Raw genomic sequence first — 21,005 nt, forward strand, 5'->3', positions numbered from 1 at the left:
AATGTCACATAAAATATGTGAAGAGCTATCCCACCTCAGTACAGTGAAATATCATTTTTTTTACCTTCCAATTGGCAAAAGTAGATTGATACAGTCGGTGTTGGCCAGGGTATGGGGAAATAGGGCTTTTAATTATACATTGGTGGGTGTATAAATAGATAACATTTTAAGAGTGCAATTTAACAGTATCTACCAAAATTCCAAATACACATACCCTTCTACCTGTTGATTCCTTTGCTAAGAGTTTACCCCACCATGAACAAGTAAAGAGTCCATCCATTTCTTTGTTTTACTTGTTATTTCTTTGTTTGTCTTTCTTTCCTCTGTGGCTTTGTTTAAATAACAAAACCTGGAGTCAGCCTAAATGTACATTAATAGGAGACTGACAAAATAAATTTTAGTACTATCAAAAAATTTAGGACTGTGAAATAAATTTAATACTATGTTGCTGTGAAAAGAATGAAAGACGTCTATACGTGCTGCTATAAAATGATTAAATTAGTGAAGAAAAAAGGTAAGATGAAGAACAATGTACGTAGTGTATGGCGGAATTTAGGGATATATAAGTACCTATATCATATATATAAATACCTATGTGATATACCTCTGTATCATAGATATAGAGGTATCTATGTCTTTGTTAAGATTTTTCTGGAAGAACATCCAAGAAACCGTTAGCAATGGTTGTCTTTGGATAACGAGATTGTACGAGAGGTGAGACTTAGTACTTCAATCTTTTGTTACCTGGTCATGTATTGTTTTAATGTTCAATAGAGGTTATCTGGGTTGTGGGATTATGGGCCATTGTAATTTCTTTTTTATACCTTTCCAGACTAGGGATAATGAATAAAGATTATTTGAAAAACTAATTGTGCCCAGAAGGGAGTCATCTCTAAGGCTCCTCTGATCATGGTACCTAGGTGCATGCTTTACAGAAACTCAGCTGCTTACTTCCCTTTCTCTTCTCCTTGTCAGCAGAGACTTGGGCGCCTTGCGGGTGGAGGGGTGTGTGTGGTATGTGCTTTATTCCAGGAAGAGAGGCCATATCTTTCTTCAGATTCTCAAAAGGATCCATGACCACCCAAAAGGTCAAGAACCGTTTTTGGAGGGAATGTCTGCAATGGATAGGAAGTCGGACACAGGAAGAGAGGCCATATCTTTCTTCAGATTCTCAAAAGGATCCATTACCACCCAAAAGGTCAAGAACCGTTTTTGGAGGGAATGTCTGCAATGGATAGGAAGTCGGACAATAACAGCACTTTCAGCCTCTGAAATTCTGTGTTCCTTTTACACACACGCACACTCACAAGCACACGGTGGGTGGTGGGGGTGGAGTGACTGGCTTCTTGCTCCTGATATTCCCTGACCCGCTGACCCGGGTGCTTCTGCAACTGTCCAGCTGTTGCTCCTACGTTGGGCGCCGAGGAGGAGGTCCTCAGGCCATCTCCATTGGGAAGAACTGTGACAAGTTTGGCATTGTGACTCATGAGCTGGGCCACGTGGTTGGGTTCTGGCATGAACACACCCGGCCAGATAGAGACCAACATGTCACCATCATCAGAGAAAACATCCAGCCGGGTAAGGAGGCCTGTGTGGAGTCTGGAAGCCACCAGCCAGGAAGGTGGTGTCCACAGGGTCAGGAGGGAGTGAAGGAGAGGGCTAACTGCTAAATATGGCCACAGTGACCCTGTTGTGCAGGCGTTTGTCCCCAGCAGTGCCACTCTCCATCTGTGGCCCTTCCTGGGAGGCCATCTGCCTGCCATAGCTTATAGATTAGAGTAGAAGCGAAATGATTTTCCACGTTGCTAAGGACAATGAAATCCAACTCCATTTTCCAAAAAGGGCAGAACTGACCAGAACACTGTTGCAGCATCAGTGCTGATAAGCCAAAAAGAGTGTTTTCCTGGCTGCTTTTACAAGAGTCAGTTTTGCTGACTTGGGGAACACATCTTTTTGAAACTGAAATACAATTAGGACATGAGTCCATGTAAAAACAATGTTTCTGCCTAGAAACATTCTGTCCCAAGGCAGATAAAATGTCTAAATTTTTTTAAAAAATACCTTCTCATGTTAAATAATTTTATATAGAAATTCATATTGAACATGAAAGTAGCTGGTGGAATAACATGGTTGCCTTAAAATTATTTTCAAGAGCCTGAATTGTGAACTATTTGGGATTGAACTTAACTGTATGATTTGTTTTCTTCTGTTTCTTCAAATTGCAGAATCCGAGGTTTTTGTTTTTAATTTTTTTTACAAGCAGATCAATAACAAATCTGTCTGTAAACTTAGTTTAAGGGTTTTGAGTGGCATTTGGGGAGGGGTGTTGGGTGGTGGATTGGGACAATGGCTTGCTCTAAGTTTCAAATTTCCAATCTATTAAGAACAACCACCAGAACCCGTACAAACCCTGCTGCTTGACTGGGGTGAGAGAGCCCCGGGAAGTGGCTGTGGGCCCCCTACCCCTCCTCTGCCTACTTTCAGGTGCCTGCCTTGGTTTTCAAAGGCCTTAACAGAGTGTTTGTGTCACAGGTCAGGAGTATAATTTCTTAAAAATGGAAGCTGGGGAAGTGAGCTCTCTGGGAGAGACATACGACTTTGACAGCATCATGCACTACGCCCGGAACACCTTCTCAAGGTTGGAACCTCTGCTTATGTCCCGTCCGTGTTTTACTGCGCCTGCCGCAGGCTCGGGTTGGAGTCCTGGAGACCTGCTGTCTGCATTCTCCTAGCACGGCTGGCCTGCCTGTCCTTGAAATACAGTGGCCTCTGGGCTGCTGTGAAATATAATCGAATCAGGTTCTCACTAATAAGATCGAATCCCGTTGTGAAGCTGGCATTCCATCATGCCCTGATGTCACGAGCAGCAAACTGGAAAAGGGAAATTGTCGAGAGGCTGGCTGGGGTAATAACTTAGAGGCTCTGTGTAAAATGTCCAGCGGGCGGTGGTGCTCACCAGTCCTCCTAGGAGAGGTTGGGTTTATTGGAAGTTAGGACATGACAGAGCTGGGAGGGCCGTAAATCATGGATTCATTGTGGAGGTGAAGGAAATGAGGCTCCAGCCAGCTCGAGGGTGCACAGGTAGCTGGGGCTGCAGCGAGGACAAGGATCCAGGTCTCCTGCCTATGGGTCGTAGATGGTGGAAGCTGGTCAGTTGTTATGGCCGGCACAGGCGAGGTCGGTTCTGATGAGCTGTGCTGATGTGCTGATGTGCTGAGCAATGTTAAGCATTTTCAGTACTGCCCCTGCTTCTAGACCATACAAGAATTTTGTGGATAGAAATTTTGTTCGCTACCAGTCCCAGTTTTGTAGGTCTTTCTACCCTAGAGTTAAAGAAGATACACAGTACAAATTTTTCTCTCTCAGCACTTTCTTTTCAGTCTCCTCTAAAACCAGCTCTTTGTTTATTTAGTCATTCCACAAAAGAGATTTGTTTTTGTTTTTGGTGGCTGGCTGGTATGGGGATCCAAAGAAAAGAGATTTGAGGTGACTTCTGAGATACACAGGGCACAACAAGAAAAAAAAAATAGATGTGGAAACTAGGGGAAAGAGGAAGGGAAAAAGTAAGGGTAGGAAGCTAAGCAGAAGCCTGGAGAACATTCAGTGCTCAGAATAGTGACTTCTGAGATACACAGGGCACAACAAGAAAAAAAAAATAGATGTGGAAACTAGGGGAAAGAGAAAGGGAAAAAGTAAGGGTAGGAAGCTAAGCAGAAGCCTGGAGAACATTCAGTGCTCAGAATATACGCTGTAAGGTCGTGCACACTGTGCTGTGGGTGGCAGCGCATCCTGCCCTGTGCTTCCCAGCAGTCACAGCAAAGAGGGAAACAATGCATTTCATGAGTCTCCATGTTCATTAAGATAAAGGAAACCATTTGCTCAGGAAACGTATAGCTCTTGGGAGTGAAAGGGAGACTATTTATTAAGGGCTCCTCGGTTCTTGGATAAAGCTGCTGAAAGCACCCTGTTGATGGGTCCTAGCGTTGTGGGAGAGATCCTGCAGGTTCTCGGGGGGCACTGCTCCTCTGGGCATGCAGCCCATTCAGTCATGATCTCTGTCCTGCACCAGGCAGGAGCTCTCCAGAGCTCTAACGAGAGGAGTTTTGTCAACGCTGGCTCCTTCAACAGCACTTTGAAGAGGCATGGGGGTGAGCCACCCTCGGCTCCCCTCTTCTGGCTCCTTTTCAGAGATACAAGGGGCAACACGGAGTGATGAAGAGACCACTGAGCTGAGAGTCAGAAGACTGGCTTCTGGTCCTAGTTCTCCCGTGAACCTTGCTATTGGGGGAGGTAGAGACAGTAAGTAGGGTCAGCTATGTGGTTGGTTAAAGCGCCACCTCCATGGGCCTCAGCTCCCTCATGAAAGGTCTGAACTTGACGTTCTCTGAGCCCCTTCCAGCTCCAACCTTCCAGGTTGCGATTTCTTCATGTGGTGCAGATGGAGAGGGGTTGACAGATATGATCCCATTCATTGCCATACAGGAAATCTGAAGCTGGCAGGGCTTCCTCCTCAAGGCTGGGGAATGGAGGCTCTGAGGGATGCACTCTGGGGCTGTGTGTGGGCAGTTGCAGGAGGCCCGCCGAGTGGGCAGGACGGGAGCCCACCCGCACATGGCAGAGGTGGGCTGCTTGGGTGCTGGAGTGAGGCAGTGTCTGCAAAGGCAGACTTCCCCTTCTGCTACTGTTGATGCAAAACAATTTATCCCCAAACTCAGTGACTTAAAATAGCAGCTTACTATTTTTTATGATACTGTGAGTCAGTCTGGCTCATTCTTCTCTGGCCTTACCCAGGATCACTCACAGGGCAATGGTCACTTGACAGCTTTATTGGGCTGGGGAGTGCTAGGTGGCCCGTCACAGCTCTGGCAGTTGGCACTGCCTGTCCGCACCCTTGGTTCTCCATGGGGCCCCTTGGTCCTCCTTCATGTGGCCTCTCATTCTCCAGTAGGCTAGACCAGGCTCTTCACTGCATGGGGACTCAGAGTTCCTAGACAGCAAGCCGGGAAGCTGCAAGTCTGTCTGGCCCAGGCTCTAGAACTTCTGCGACATCACTTCAGCCACATCCTATTGGTCAAAGCCAGCCACAGGGCCAGCCCAGAAATGAGTGGAGAAACGGATGCCACCTCTTCATGGGAGGAGCGGCAACTTCATGTCGTGAGGGATACGGACATCAGGAGGAGTGGTTCATTATTTTACAGTCTGCCAGGGCTCCCTTCTCACTTCTGCCCCAGAGTTCAGAATGGTTTCAGCAAATCTATTTCGCTGCAGGTGGATACCTGCATTGTCCTTTCTGCCAGTTTTCTGCATGGACTTTCAGAAAACCACTTTGTTCAGTGGGTCCTGACTGGTGGGCTTTTCTGGCATTTTGTCAAAAGTCCCCTCCCTAATTGCATGTCATTACTCCTGGTCACATATCCCCTGAAGCTGGCCTGCACCATATCTTCAGCTCTTTAAAAGAGTAGAAAATAGCCACAGGTCATAGGCTCTTCTGGGGGGCAAATGCTATTCCTTTGCTGGGAAACCTAATCTTTGTGTCTCTTTACAATTGAACTGTCTCCTTCTGACTTTATTCCCTCTAGTTTATCACCGCTCCTCTCCCCTCCCCCTTGGTGGGGCCCAGGCTGTGGGGAGTGGTGTCTTGGGAGGTTTTGCTGGGCAAGGGTCCAGGAGATGAGGAGACAGTTCTCTGGCACGGGGGCGTCTTTGTTTGGAGAACTCAGAACTGACAGTTTCATTCCCTAAGGCATCTGCCAAACCCCCTCTTAGTTTAGCAGAATGTCAATGCTGAGAGTTGTCCTACATGAAATGCAGAAGGGATGTTACTTCGGTGGTTTGCACAGGGGACGGCTCTTGTAGTAAACATCTTCCAGAGCCCCCCGCCTTGCTGGCAGCTCAGGGACATGCAGGGGAGGGAGTCCCAGCACTGAAGAGCTGTCCGAATGTGAGCCAGTGTTCTTCCTGCTGTTTTGGTTTTGAAGCCTCCAATGTTCTTAACTTTACTGTTCCTTAGGCAGTGGGAAACATGGCTGAGGGTGGGCTCCAAGCCCACCTGGGTTCCAGGGCTGGCACTCTATCATCAGCTCTGTACACTGGGCAAGTCACCTAAGCCCTGCAGGTTCAGTTTTCTCACCTATAGAGTGGGAATGGGATCCCTGGTGACAATGGCACCTACCTCCAAGTTTGTTGTGAGGATTAAATGAGATGGTGCATGTAACATGCCCAGCCCAAGGCCTGGCACCTGGGAAAGTCCTCTGAATGATGAATGAGTGGGAGAACATGGTCTCCACATTCCAGGCCCACTGGCAGAGTCGCCTACATGGTGTGGCCATTGGCAGGTTCAGTTAGCCTGAGCTGCTTAGACATTGTGGTGATCCTTGTTTGTGATAGATCCTTGTGTCTGTGATAGACAAGAAGATGAGGCATAGGCGGTCTAGGGAGGTCACACGTGTGCAAAGGTATGTTGGGGCCTAGAACAAGCTCAGTGTTGCTTCAGGTAACAAGGAGGTGGTGATGTCAGGAGATGCAGCTGAAGAGGAAGGCAGAAGCCAGCAAGCAAAGGGCCTGGAGAGCTAAGTGGTGATGGGAAGGTGGTGAAGGGTTCTAAGCAGAGGGCACTTTCCTACTCTTGCATTTCTGCATGATTACATTGCAGCATCTTGGGGGGTAGAGCAGAATTGGCTGAGTATACAGGGAGGGAGTCCAGTTGAGAAGCTACTGTAAGAATTCAGGAAGGGGGTGTTGATCACCTGAGCTAAGTCAGTGTTCCGGGGACGAGGAGGAGGGCATGGATTCAAGGCATGCATAGAAGGGGCAGCAGACAGGACCTGGGTACTGGTTTTGCCAAGAGAGGGTGAGGGAGAGGGAGGAGCCAAGGGCACTTTCAGATCCAGTCTCAGGGACAGGCAGGAGAAGAATGGAGTAAATTTGGTTTTGAGCATGTTGGACATAGGACAACCCAGTGGAAGTGTCGCAGGGCATCTGGGGCTTAGCAGATGGCTCTGGGCTGGAAACAGAGATGTGGCTGCGAGCCTGTAGGTGGTGGTTAAAACCCACAGGAGCAGGTAGAGCATGGAGAGAGAGGAGAACGGGGAAGAGGGCAGGAACCCGAGGGACATCATTTAAGGGGAAGCAGAAGTCGCTCCTGTCTCTCTGATGGGAAAGAGAGCAGTGCCCTGGGAACCGGGGAGGAGAGGATCTGAGGACGGAGGGGCAGCCAGGGTGCTGCAGAGAGGCAGGTGCAAGCTGAAAGCATCCATTGGTTGGTGAGTGGTACCCATCACTGGCATGGTCAGATGGCCATTGGATTGAGCAGGGAATGGAGACAATTCTTTCCAGAAACTTGGTTAAGAAAGGAAGGAAAGAAGTGACCCCTGGAGAAGGAACTGGAGAAGGAGCTGGTTCAAGGGAAGGCCTGACCTCCAGAAGAGGCCCCAGATAGAGGATCTGGAGGCAGAGGAGCTGGCAGCAGACCAGGCTGCAGGCGGGGGGGTAAACCGTGCCCACGACAGGAGGCGTGACTAGGGCCAGTGCTCAGCCGGGCATTCTGCTTTCTACTTGTCTACTTTAGAAATGAAGCTGTCATTTTGGATTTCTTTCATGTAGGAGTAGAATAAGACGTTAGAGCTAGAAGGGGCTGCCATGACCATCTAGGCCCATCTCTTATTGTTCAGAGGAGTAAACTGAGGCTCAGAGAGGGGAAGGGGCTTGTCTAGGCTCACAAAGGTGGCAGAGCCAGGCCTAGCATAGAAATCTCTAGCCCAGGGCTCTTTCAGCTACCTCTTGTTGTCTGCATTTATCTCATTTTCCATCCAATTGCCCCTCTTGCCAGCAGGGCCCCCCAAACTCTGATCAGTAACTCAGGAACCCGCACTCGCTGATCAGCCCCCAAGCATCTCACACTGTACAGTTCCCAAGCTCTTCCTGGGGTGGCTCCAAGACTTATCTACACACAGAACTGTCGAGTGCACAACACCCGGGGGTACCACTCACACCGTGGTCTGTCTGAATGGTGTTCCCTGCAGTTGTGCGGCAGGGTGGGCCTAGGGCCTGGGCCTGTCAGGGGCTTCATGGAAATGCTCAGTATACACCCATATGGAAGCTCCTAGGCTACTGAGCGAGGGCATATTTTTAAACTTGGCAGAGTCATCTTGCCATTGGAAAGTGAGCAGGCAGCTGATACGATGGGATGAAGAGATGCCAGCAGGCATGAAGGAGACCTCTTCAGCCGTGCCAGCCTGGGAGAGGAAGGCCAGGGCCAGGAATGTTGATGGGTTTATGGGCAAGGAAGTGAAGACTGTAAATCCCAGCACAGACAGCCTGATGGCCTTGACTTTTCTTTGTCTCTCTCTTTTTTTTGTCCTGTAGAGGAGTTTTCTTAGACACCATCCTCCCCCGTCGAGATGACAATGGCGTCAGGCCAACCATTGGCCAACGCGTGCGGCTCAGTCAGGGAGACATAGCTCAAGCCAGGAAGCTGTACAAATGCCCAGGTAACCAGGAGCCCTGGGGATTCCCAACACCTCCCTAGCATCCCATGGAGCACAGCTCACCTGCTGATTGCAGACCATCCCTCTTGCAGGGAAAACAGCTTGGGAAAATTAAAGGGACTGTTCCTTGGTAGCTGTAGTTTCCAGTGTCCTTCTGTTAGGAGGTGTTAGACAGTGTGGAAAGCTGATATGGTGACATGATTGCAGGAAGAGAGGAGAATAATAGGTTAGAGCCCATGGCTGAACTTATGGGAGGCTTCAGACTCGTGTGGCAAAGCCCTGGTTTCCAGAAGAGGGAGAAGGCACAGTAGAATAGCAAACAGGGGTCCGACGCAGTGCACCCTCCATAACACTGACAGCGTCCCTCCTTTCTATGGGACTAGGAGATGTGGGTTTGCAAATCGCAAATCAAAAACCAAGGGGGACTTTGTAGGAAAACAAAGAATGAGGGAGAATGTTTTTGGGAGGATGGGAGTCAGTTTCCCAAATACGACAAGGCGGAGAAAGTCTCGGTGCCATAAAGGAGGTCATTTCTATGGTCTTGGGGCTCTCCTAGCTGTCCTAGCTGGTCAGTGGCCAGCAGTCTGCCACTGAAGACTGGACAGTACACTGGGGTTGGAGCCAATGCCTGTTCCTCAGCCAGTTCAGAAGTCCCCTTCCTTTGAATTTGCCTTTCTGCCATCTGTCCCCTTGGCTTCAGCAGCAGCAGCATCACACACACAGATACACACACGCACGCCCCCACACACACCACTGTCCTGGGGTGAACTCTCCTGACCCCTTTAAGCTGTTGAGCTTCAGTGCAAATCACTGGTTATAGCAGCCAAGTTCTTACCACTGATGGGACAGAATGAATTTCAGTGATTTGGTGAGGGCAGAACGGAGTTCCACCATCAACAGGCCCAGTAACCTTTTCCAAACCCCCAAGCTGGACACAGCATTTGATGGTGGGATGGAATATTTGAAATGGCACCATCTTAGAAAATCTGAGCTTTCACATCACTGTACCAAGCAGGACCACAGGGTATGCGGAGGGCCGGGTGGGGCTTGTTCCCTCAGGAAACTCTAGGAAATATGTTCATCCAGCTATTAGTCATCTGGGGGCATGTTAGGGCAGAAATGCAGGACACACATATCATGTAGCCTTGCTGAATTTACAGGGAAACCTTATAGCATTCCCTGGGAAATTCCATAGTATTTATTTAGTTATAACATATATGCTGCTTACTTCCCAAAAGGATTCGAGGCAGCTGGTAAATGCCAGGAAGCCACACAATAATGGATCTGCTCTTGCGGAATGCTGAAGGTTATTCGAAAATAATTTCCATGGAACCCACGGGGGTGCTGACTGCCTGGCATAATCCTCACGATGCCTGGCAGTTGTTCAGTAACGTGATATTGAAGTACCGATAGTTGGGATTTCCTGAGGCTGATGATGGGCAGTTTTCCACATATCCCTTCCTGCAGCTCCAGAAAATATGGAGCTTCAGGTAGTTTCAAGAACTGACTGAAAGCTCGGGCTTTTGCTGTGCAGAGGTTGTATGGCATGTAGGAAAAGAAGCTTAAGGGTGCTTGCTTCCCATGCTTTGAGGATGGCCCCGTAAGAGGAGGAGTACCCAGCACACCAGTGTCCTTGACTTTGGGATCCGAATCCCTGTGAGTCAGGAAAATACAAAACCTGCAGCTTCCAAATATTCATCCAGGTACTCCTTTTTTAAAAGACAAATTAGGGGAAATATTTTCTCCAAACATAAAGAGTAGGTTCTAGACTCATAACCAGGTGACCCTCAAACATTGAAGGGCAGAATTGCCTATGGTAGAATATTCCAGCTCCCTATGCCTTTGCATTTTTCTCTGTTTTCTTATTTGGTAGATTCAAACTAACAGTTGAAATGAATTTCAATTCATTTTTTTTCCTTTCTGTTTCACCTACTCACACTTCTAAATTCTCTCTACAACAGACCTTATTATTAGCAATTATAATGGTTACTTATATACGGAGCATTCAGTATATGCCGCACACTGGGCTGATCCATTTCCTGTCCTGCACATGATTTCACTCACCCTCTGGGGGAGGCCCATTTTACAGATAAGAAAACTAAGGCCCAGCAAGGCAGGGAAGCTTGCTCACAGTCACACAGTCAGCCAGAGATTTACACCCAGCTCTGGGCCATGCTCAGTCCTGAGGGCCTCAGGAGAAACCCCTGGGGTCTTACTTTTTGGTGCCTAGACCCTACTTTCACTTTTGTTATCCAGAAAAATGTCAGTCTGCCTGGCACACTTCAGACCCCCACGCATTCCTAGGGCTCCGGCTGGGCAAGGGGCATATTTGCTGGGCAGCCCATGCAGGAGCTGCCTGGGTGGGGAATGGGTATACATGCCAGCATCACAGTTGTCGTTTTGCTTGTGCAGCATGTGGGGAGACCCTGCAGGACACAACAGGAAACTTCTCTGCACCTGGTTTCCCAAACGGCTACCCTTCATACTCCCACTGCGTCTGGAGGATCTCGGTCACTCCGGGGGAAAAGGTAGGTGGGAAGCCCCGTCCAGAAATGGCAGCACACTCTCTGAGTTGTGTGAGGCAAGAGGAATTATTCTTATTGTTAATAGTAATGACAACAGCTGTTGTGTTATGAGCACCCACCACGTGCCATGCACTGTGCCACATGCTTTACAGTCATTATTTCTGGACTTCTCTACCAGTCTCCGCATAAGTTATAAACCAAGCTAACGGCTTGCAAAATAAAGTAGGCTCTGTCCTCCTGCTTTGATAAACTCACTCTTGTAATGTCCTGGAGGGTGAGGATCCAATTTAGAATTCCTTGACACCTTAGAGTGCTGCTCTGGAAGGAGGCCACATGGGGAGAGCTAGCCCCTAGCCCATGGCCGGCCTCTCTTCCCCACCACCTCCATCTCACCATCTGGATCTCCAGGAGCATCCATGCTGACACCCTAGCCCACACTTCTGAGCATCATGCAAACAGCTGCTCCTTGGCTGCCCTTGCAGCTGGGGTGGACTGGCTGGGTGTCTATTCTACCCTCAGGAGGATGAGTACAAGGAAGAAGCCCTTGCATGCCCTGGAAGCAGGTTTGGAGCGGTTTGGACCGGGAATGCCCTGGTTTCCTGGAGTGTAGTCTAGGGGCTGGGCAAGCTCTGAGTGTCATGTTTCTTTGACTCAATAGTCTATGACCCTTAATATTCTATGACCCTCTAGAGCTGAGCCCAGGGAAAGGGCCTCTTTTACCCTGGATCAAGAATGGTATGTTCTCAACCCTGCTGCAGGGGTCATAATCTTCTATCCATTATGTGGATGAGGAATTTGAGGCTCAGATGTTAAGTAAATTGCCCAAATTCACAGTAAGATACAGAACTGGGAACTAGGAACCTGGGTTTGGCACTCCAAAGCTTGTCCTTTTTGCTACATGTCTCTGCAAATCCAAGTGTTCTTCAAGTAGTCTCAGACTAGATGCTACTATCTTTGAGAAGCCCTCTGTGTTACTTGGTCCCAGGCAAGGGGATGCCTCCTGTGTTTCCAGAGCTCTCTACAATCACACCTGTTGTAGCTTGTCTCACAGTATTGTGACTGCTGGTTTATTTGTCCTACTTCTAAGCCTTAAGCTCACTGAGGACAGAGATTGTCCACCCCCAGGTCCCCAGCACCCAACACAGTCTGTGGCACAGAACAGGCACACAATAAATATCTATCGAATGGACATGTGGATGGATGAGGGGCTGAGTAGGAAACCTGCAGGTAGGGGTGGCGGTGGAGTGTGTTGGAGTTTTTCAGGTGCCTGTAGCCAACCTTCAAGTTTTTCTAATTCATAACTTCAAAAAAAAATCTCCATTTATATGTCAAGTTAAGCATAGTGCAATAATGAGAGAGAAATGTCTAGAAACCATTGTGAGCATTTTCTAGCCTCAGCATATTACATGGATCATGTCATTTAATCTTCACATCAACTTCATGTGATAAGTACTGTTACCATGTTCATTTTACAGGTAAGGAAAGGAACTTGCCCAAGGCTACTAAGTGTGTTGCAGAGTTGGGATTTGAACCCAGGTGATTGGACTCTGAGAGCCTGAATGCTTGACCATCATCTTATATTATTACACAAAAGGGACAGGCTAGTAGATGGACATTTGAACATTGACACAGATGCATATGCACACGTGTGCATGCACACACACATACACACCCTTTCTGTGGCTTTAAGAATTTAAGACAGTGTGGTTGTCATCTTGTGTCTGAGACTCCAGACTTGTCTGCCTTGGGTGGATGTGACATCCCTGTGCCTTCTGGAAGTGCTAACAGGAGGGAGGCAGGAAAGAGGAGGAGGAAGAGGAAGGAGTCTGGTAATCCCCAAATTGTTGAATTGCCCTGCACAGCAGAGGCTGTGTGATATGTCTGAACTGTGAAAGCTTCACCAAGCCTTTAATATTATCGCTAACTGGGGGCAGGGAGAATATACATCATTGGAATTCCTGTACCGATCATTTCTATTTCTCCTTTGCCCAGCCTTCTCCAGAGCTGCTGGTAATTAGCAGCCTTGATTGATGCAAATATCACCTTTTTTCATCACCTCTTCCCCTATGGTCTTTATGGTTCACTAACATACTTAAAATAATTAGCCTGAATAATTATCCTGTTCATTCAGATCACGAACGTATCATCAAGCAAGTTGTAGTAACATTTCCTTCCTGTAATTTTAAAAAGCAAAGGTTAAAGAATTATTGTGCAACCAGCTTCCACGTATTACTGAGCTCTATCACCTGAACATGAGCATGGTGGCAAATATGAAAGAAATCTGAGGTACACCCTTGTCCATAAGATACTTAGTGTTTGGTACCGGCCTTTTTTTTTTTAAAAAAAAAAGCTTCCAAGGTGCAAGTAGAGTGGAAAACCACCAGTCTAGTTTGAAAGGAGAGTGACATCACACACACACACACACACACACACAAAAACACTTCTCAACAAGAGGTGACCTGGCCTGTTATTTTCTGGTTCTGACTCTTCATTTCCTAGGAGATCACAGGGATTTGTGGAAGAAGATGCTACTTGTCCTGAGAACCAAAGGTTGGGTGGGATTGGCCTAAGTGAAGAGTGGGCACTCCAGCAGACAATAAAGACGGCAGCCTGTGTGGAACAGTTAGGATATACTAAGTGTACACTCAACATGGACTAGTTTTTAAAATTGCCGTTTATTGAGTGCCTGTTATGTGCCAGGCACAGCACTCTACACTCTATATACAGTTTCTCACACAGTCCCCTCGGCAACCCAATGGTGGGCATATTGTTTTACAGCTGAGGAAACTAGAGGTCTGAGAAGTCAAGTATTTCCCCAAGACTCCAGAGCTAGTAAGGAGTGGGGCTGAGAAGCAAATTCAGATCTGCCTGACTCTAACAACACCTGCTCTGAAAGCACGATGAGAGGGGAGTTCCAAAGAAGCAAAGATCATGCCCATCTGGGCGATCAGAGAAGGACTCGGGGAGAGGGGGACTTGAGCTGGGCCCGGGGAGGGCTTCATTAACATGGGTGTATCGTGGAGCACTGGGAAATAAGGTTACATAGGACGGGCCCTGGGGGCTCAGGAAAGTAAGCAGTGTTTAACTTATGAAGTGGAGGCACAGGAAGCCACTGCAGTTTTCTGAACGCGGGAGGGATCTGATGAACATGAGATATATGTGGAAGATTGATCTAGAAGCCCTAGTGTGCAGAATGGACAGGGCACATCAGGGAGGAGTCCAGGAATCATCTCAGCAGGAGCAATCCAGGAAGCGGGGCGAGATGGGATTGGAGCTCAGGGACCCAGACATCTTAAAGGAAAAATGTCGTCAGCATGGGTGCTGAGCAGACATGGGGGATCAGACGTTGGGGGAGAGAGAACACCAAGGTTTGGCACCTGGGTGACGGAGAATCTGGAATGGAAATGCTTTGTTTTGAGGGGCTCTCACAGTTGGTGGGGACTGGGGAGAGCAGGAGTCGGCTGGGGAGGGAGAACGTGGTGAGAGGGTGGGCCGTGCAGTGACACCTGGAAAGGACAGGCTCAGAACAGGGGGGCCAGGGAGGATGAGGTCAATGACAGCCCTTTAGATGTGGCCAGAGGGACCTTAAACCTGCAGCCCCTCCAGCCTAAATGTTTACTTGGAGATAGAGGGCCCCTGGGCTGTTAAGATATGAAAGAAGCGGCCAGGTGGGGTGGAGAGTGAAGATGCTGGAGAGAGATGAGCAGCTGAGAGCAAGGTCTTGAGTTGGGAAAAGAATTGGGTCAGGGGTGCAGGGGCTGGGGCAGGGCTGGGGAGTGGGAAGTGCAGAGAGGTGATGGAGCGGGGCCGTGCTGAGCACAGGCAGAGCGCAAACTTGGGAGCTCAGGCCAGACAAGCCGCTGCTTCTCACTGCTGGGGCCTGAATGGGGGTGAAGGGCGAGGGGAAACCTGAACTCTGCCCTGGGGGTGGGGTGGAGAGTGAAGATGCTGGAGAGAGATGAGCAGCTGAGAGCAAGGTCTTCAGTTGGGAAAAGAATTGGGTCAGGGGTGCAGGGGCTGGGGCAGGGCTGGGGAGTGGGAAGTGCAGAGAGGTGATGGAGCGGGGCCGTGCTGAGCACAGGCAGAGCGCAAACTTGGGAGCTCAGGCCAGACAAGCCGCTGCTTCTCACTGCTGGGGCCTGAATGGGGGTGAAGGGCGAGGGGAAACCTGAACTCTGCCCTGGGCCATCTGCTGGGGGAGCAGGCTCAGGTCACAGGTGCAGCACCTGTGTGTGGAGGCCCAGCCTGCAGGACCAGCAACCCCCTCTGCTGAGTACCCACCTGCTTGGCTGCCGGGCATCTGCTGACCGACTTCAGGAATGTCCGGAAGAGCCAACACTTTCATTCCCAGCCCGTGTGAACCTCCCACCTCCCCAGCCTTTGCCCCTTCTGCCTACTCATTCCAGACACAGCCTGGGTGACCCACACTGGGCCTGCATCCAGTTTCCCAGAAGCTCCTTGCCTTTGCTTATGTCAGTTCCTCTCGCCAAAATACTGTGGCCCTACTTGTCTGCCCACTGAGTTCATGGTCCCCTTAGGATAAATGTCACCTCCTCTGAGACCTCTTCTCCAGATCACCAGGCAGAATTGATTCCTCCTTCCTCAGGACTGCCAAAATGCTCTTTCTGACCATCATCTTTTCAGCATTTATACCCTAGTGTTCTTGTTGGTTTGATGAATCTGCCTTTCTTTCATTCTCTGAGGTCCCTAAAGGCAAGAACCCTGTCTTACAGAACTTTCTGTCTTGATTGACCAACACACAGACTGGCACACAGTAGGTGGCCAACACACAGTGGTGGAATGAATGAATGAATGAATGAATGGACTAACTGTAGGAAGGCTATTAGATGCACCACACCTCAGAAGAGTGTGGTCATGTCTGAGGGACACTGACCATGGTACTCAGCTGCACTCAGGCTAACCCCAGGCCCTCTGGAATGATTGATGATGTTATAAGATCTTTTTTTTATCTCCGAACTTCACTGACCCCTTACCTCCTCCCAAATCCCTGGTCTCAGTGCACCCTGGCACATCTTTTTAATGCATCTTGCTTTCTGTAAACCACCTAGTGACTTCAAAAGCTCAAGTGATTCCCCAGACACAACCAAAGGACCTATCTCCTTGTGTTTATTCCCCATCCTGCTTAAGGTTTATTATTTAATGTCATGAGGTTTCCTGTGAACGTGTTTTTGAGAAGACACCCCTAATGTGCTCTGAGAGCTCTATATGCTAAAGGGTAACATGAGAACACTGGTATGCAAGATGTATCTTTCAAAACTCCTCCAGCTTTGCTGCCAAAACTCACTTTATGGTAATTCTTTACAGATCATCCTAAACTTCACATCCATGGATTTGTTTAAAAGCCGCCTGTGCTGGTACGATTACGTGGAAGTCCGGGATGGTTATTGGAGAAAAGCCCCCCTGTTGGGTGAGTTGACTTTAGACAGCCTTAAGAGAGGAGTGATCGGATGTTCTCTGGGATGCTGTTAATGTTTGGAAGGGTCCAACCTGGCAGCAGTCACAGGAAGCTCTCAGGGGTCTGTGTCATTGTAAAACTCCGAACACCCCATTTGGCCACACATGTTAAAAGCTTTTAAAACTGCAAATACCCTTTGACCCAGCAATTCCACTTCTTGGAATTTATCCTAGGGAACCAATTAAAGAAGCGTGCAAAGCTCTCGCTACAGGGCTGTTCACTGAAGCAGGAAAAACTGAAAGCAATTTAAATGTTTGACAGCAGGGGTTAGCTAAATAAATTATGATACATCTTTTGAATAGAAGCCATTAAAATGAAGTTAGAGCTGATTATTGATACAGAAAGGTGTTCATGGTACAGTGTTACCTAAAAAAAAGTATGTTACAAAATAGAATATGCAGTAGAATTCCATTTGGATTAAAATATACATTTATATATATACAAGGGCACTTCAAAAAGTTTGTGGAAAAATGGAATTAAAAGAGAATATGAGTATTTCCATGAACATTTTGAAGACCCCTCGTATGAGCAGGCATTGCAAACTTATGACTTCAGGGATGGGTAAATGAATGAGATGGAATTGGTGTCATAAAAAAGAGTGGTGGGGAGTGTGGTAAACTGAACCCCGAATATCCTGTCCAAAATCATTCAAACCAAAATTACTTAAAATCATTGTGCATGCTGAACTCAACTGGAAGAAACCATTTTGTGATCTACAATATAAACATTATAAATATTGATAAATAACACATAGTGGTTGTTTCAGGATGATAGAGTATATTTTTTTAAATCATTCTGTTGTTCTTGGCTTAGTTATATTTTCCATTTTTTCTATGATGAACATTTATTATTTCTGTGAGATGAACAGGGCGTGAACTCATCCATGAAAAGGCAGCTTCGACCTTTGAGTGACAGGCAGTTGGCAGACGGTGTAAAGAGAAAGGTTGGTTCAGTCAAGATTGGTCACAAGAAGAGAGCTCTCTCATGCATGACCATGGAAGATGAACACTGTTTGGAGGACCAGTGGCTTCGGTGTCTGGAGGGCAGACATTGGAGTGCATTTGGTCTAGGAATGGCAACCATGGTGGGGCTGGAGAGAGGAGCGGATTGACAAGGAGCAAGATGGAAGGGTCTTGGCTGAGGGTGGGCTATCCTCATTCTTAGACAAGTCTAAACTCCCAGTGAGGACTTTGTCCCTGGCACAGGTGAACAGAAAAGCCAAACTTGTTATGCTGTGAATGACTAACCTGAGAGTGAGCTGTTGTTGGGGCAGCTGACTGCAAACAGAGATAGGAAAGAAAAGAGAGAGCTGAGCTGGGGAGTTTCTCTGCTAGACAAAGTCCTGACTTCATGTTGGATACTGAGGAACCAAGGATGGGGTAGATCAGCAGAGACTGGGACAGAGTATCTGGCTGGACTCAAGTGGGCCTGGCAGACATTAAGCTTCTGTATGACTAAGGGGTCCGAGTCTGGTCAGCTACCACTGGGACTAGCACACAAGCAACCCCTTCCAGAGGCCATGAGTTTAAATTCCTGGAGGTGCAAACAGGTAGGAATTTATGTCCATAAGAGCTCTAAAGAGCTGGGGAGCAGCCAGGGTAGGTTCTAAATGGAGGTTCCAGGGTACCACCATTAGGAGGAATTGGTCAGGTAGTTAGCAGTCCAGGCAGGCAAGCCAAGAAAGTGATCTCCAGGCCAAGCATGGACGGGAATGTGTACACTTCAGGACAAGTGGGTTATGCCACCCGATGGCAGGGTAGAGGCTATCTGTCCTAGGTTGCCGTTTCCTGCCTAATATGAGCAGCCAGAAGGAAGCATGGCTTTGCAGGTAGCACTGACTGGGTGTGGCGAAAGACAGAGGGCTGGATTCCTGGTAGCAGAGGTTCCCAAACCTGGCTGGACAACAGCATCACCTTGAAGATTTCTGTGAATACAGATTCCTGGAAGACTACTGAATCAGAATCCCTGTGAGTTGGCTCAGGGAATGATCCTGTTTACCTATAAATGTAGGTGCATGTGCCCATGTCTAATACCAAATACATAGAAAGACTGCAGGGATGCTCGTCAAACCCGTGGAGGTGATTACCTCTGAGAAAGGAAGTACGGAGATGCTGGGAAGCTTTGTGTTTGGTTTTGTATATTTCTCGACTGAGTCTTTCACATGAATGCATTCAGGTATTATTTTATAATTAAAGTAACAAAAGAAGCAGTGTGGGAAGAGTTTCATGAGAACATGGACGAAGCTTTGTGTTTGGTTTTGTATATTTCTCGACTGAGTCTTTCACATAAATGCATTTAATTATTTTATAATTAAAGTAACAAAAGAAGCAGTGTGGGAAGAGTTTCATGAGAACATGGACTCACAGACCCCTCAACCTGGCAGGAACCTTAGAGTCACTGAATCCCACGCCTTCACGAGAAATACAAGCTCCCAAGTGTGGACTAACTTTCTAAGGCCACACAGCCAGCTAGAGGCCGAGATAGGACCAGAATTCAGTTATCCTGGTGATAGGAAGAAGTGACTGCTGAATATGATCAGTGTATCCCCTTGGGGTTGCCAGATAAAATGCATTATTTGTTATCTGAAATTCAAATTTAACTGGGCTTCCTGGATTTTTGTTTACTAAATCTGGCAACCCTACACCACACCCCCAACAATGAGATAGATCTAAAGGCTCAGGAGGAGGAAGCTCTCTGTTACTGAAGTTTCCCAGAGAGGGCCAAGGCACGTTTCTGAGAATGGGCACAGGCAGAAAGATTTCCACTAGTTCTCTCTCTTCTTGAACTTGAAACAAGAATTTTCTCACTACAGATTCCTGGTATCTCTGGCTACACTTTCATTAATGAGATAAAACCTTTGCCTTCATTGTTGTTGGTGATGGTTTGTTTTTATTTTGTTTTGAGTGTTTTTTAGCTCCTCTTTTATTCACTTTTGCAGTGTGTGTGTGCGTGTTGCAGCCAAGGCATGGCCCGGTGCCTGTAACCGTCAGTCTTCATTTGCGGGCGTTCTCCTTTGCCAACTATTTGGCCTGCTCTGATGTTTCCAAATGCAGTTGTTAGTGAACTTTTGTGTTTGGAACAAGTGTATTGTGTCGGCCGAGCTGGTCCCCGGGAGGGGTCAGTGCCATGAAATCTGCTGGGAGGAGGCAGGTCAATGCCCCTTTGGAAGGAGGGAGAGCGGATTAGGGCGGATTGTGAAAGTATGCATCTTGCTCTGAAAAACTGTGCATCGCATTTTTTTCCCAGGGCAGTGTGTGAAAATCCAAGCATAATGGACGCATAACTTTTTATGAACAGGAGGGAGAGCGGATTAGGGCGGATTGTGAAAGTATGCATCTTGCTCTGAAAAACTGTGCATCACATTTTTTTCCCAGGGCAGTGTGTGAAAATCCAAGCATAATGGACGCATAACTTTTTATGAATGAACCCTTTATGACTCCCCATGGAGCCCACTTGTAGTGTCCTCATCTGCATTTCCTCTTCTTGCTATCCTTATTAAACTCCTCCTGTAAATCCAGGAGCCAGATTTCAGTTTAGGAATTTGACACCTTTTCTCTAGTCCAGTTTCTCTCTAGCCTGTTTAGTCTCCTTGGATGGAGGCTGCTTAGGACCCAGGTTTTCACATAGCGATTAAAGAGAAATGTAACTAGGTTGAGAACATTTCATGGCTGATTAAAGATATCAAATTGGTTTTTCAGTTTCAGTGGTCACTTGTAAGATTGCACCAAAAGAGAGGAGGAAGGAGGCTGCATAGAGAATCCATCCAGTAATCTTGAACACTCTCCTGTAAATTGGATTCCCCTCCCTTGTTTCTGTTAGAGGAATTACTCTAACAATGCACTTTTGTATGCATAACTGTCTTGGGGCATTCTGTGTCACCACAATGCACACAAAAGCCCTTTTTCCCCCTTTCCCTGAAATGGGGAGGGAAGTTCAGGAAGGCCAGGCTGGCCAATCAGTGTCGCGTGGCCCCACTGCTGGGGCTCCCCGGGCAGGGCAGCCTCCCAGATGAGCAGAAATGATGGAGTGAGTCCAACAGCCCAGCCTGGCAGTGATCTTCATTCCTGTGTGTCTGTCTCCAAACCGGGAGGTGGGAATGATATTTACATTCCCAGAGAGCAAATGTGATGTCTATTTATCCACAATCGTACAGTATTTCAGAATTGTATCTCAGACAAGAAATTCCTTTTGATGGTGGGGGCAGTGATGCCAATGATGAAGAAGAACGTGATGTTGAAGATGGAAGTCCAAACCTTAGACTGCCCAAGGTTCAAATCCTGCTTTTACTTACGGCTTTGAGACTTACATTCTCTGATCCTCAGTTTTCTCATCTGTGAAATGGGATTAATAATAGTACCTAATTCAGGGAGTAGTGTGGAGGACATGAGATAATCCATGCAAAATGCTTAGGATAGTGTCTGGCATAGACATTGTCTGTACAAAGGGGGCTTTTATGAATGCCATTAAGGTGAAGATGGGAATGCTGAGATATCAGTCAAGGGACAGAAACAAAGTACA

At 47.6% G+C, this 21,005-nt stretch overlaps 1 protein-coding gene across 1 annotated transcript in view; it reads left to right on the forward strand.

The window, feature by feature from the left end:
- The window catches only part of TLL2 (tolloid-like 2), a 134,404-nt gene that overhangs the window by 86,687 nt on the left and 26,712 nt on the right, over positions 1–21,005 (forward strand). Inside the window, exons 10-14 of the mRNA XM_008575365.1 lie at positions 1,400–1,578; positions 2,533–2,638; positions 8,365–8,489; positions 10,899–11,014; positions 16,337–16,439. Of these exons, the coding sequence (XP_008573587.1) occupies positions 1,400–1,578; positions 2,533–2,638; positions 8,365–8,489; positions 10,899–11,014; positions 16,337–16,439 (629 nt within the window). The remainder of the gene's footprint in view (positions 1–1,399; positions 1,579–2,532; positions 2,639–8,364; positions 8,490–10,898; positions 11,015–16,336; positions 16,440–21,005) is intronic.

This window comes from Galeopterus variegatus, unplaced genomic scaffold (assembly GCF_000696425.1).
Source record: "Galeopterus variegatus unplaced genomic scaffold, G_variegatus-3.0.2 Scaffold1175, whole genome shotgun sequence".
NCBI lineage: Eukaryota > Metazoa > Chordata > Mammalia > Dermoptera > Cynocephalidae > Galeopterus > Galeopterus variegatus.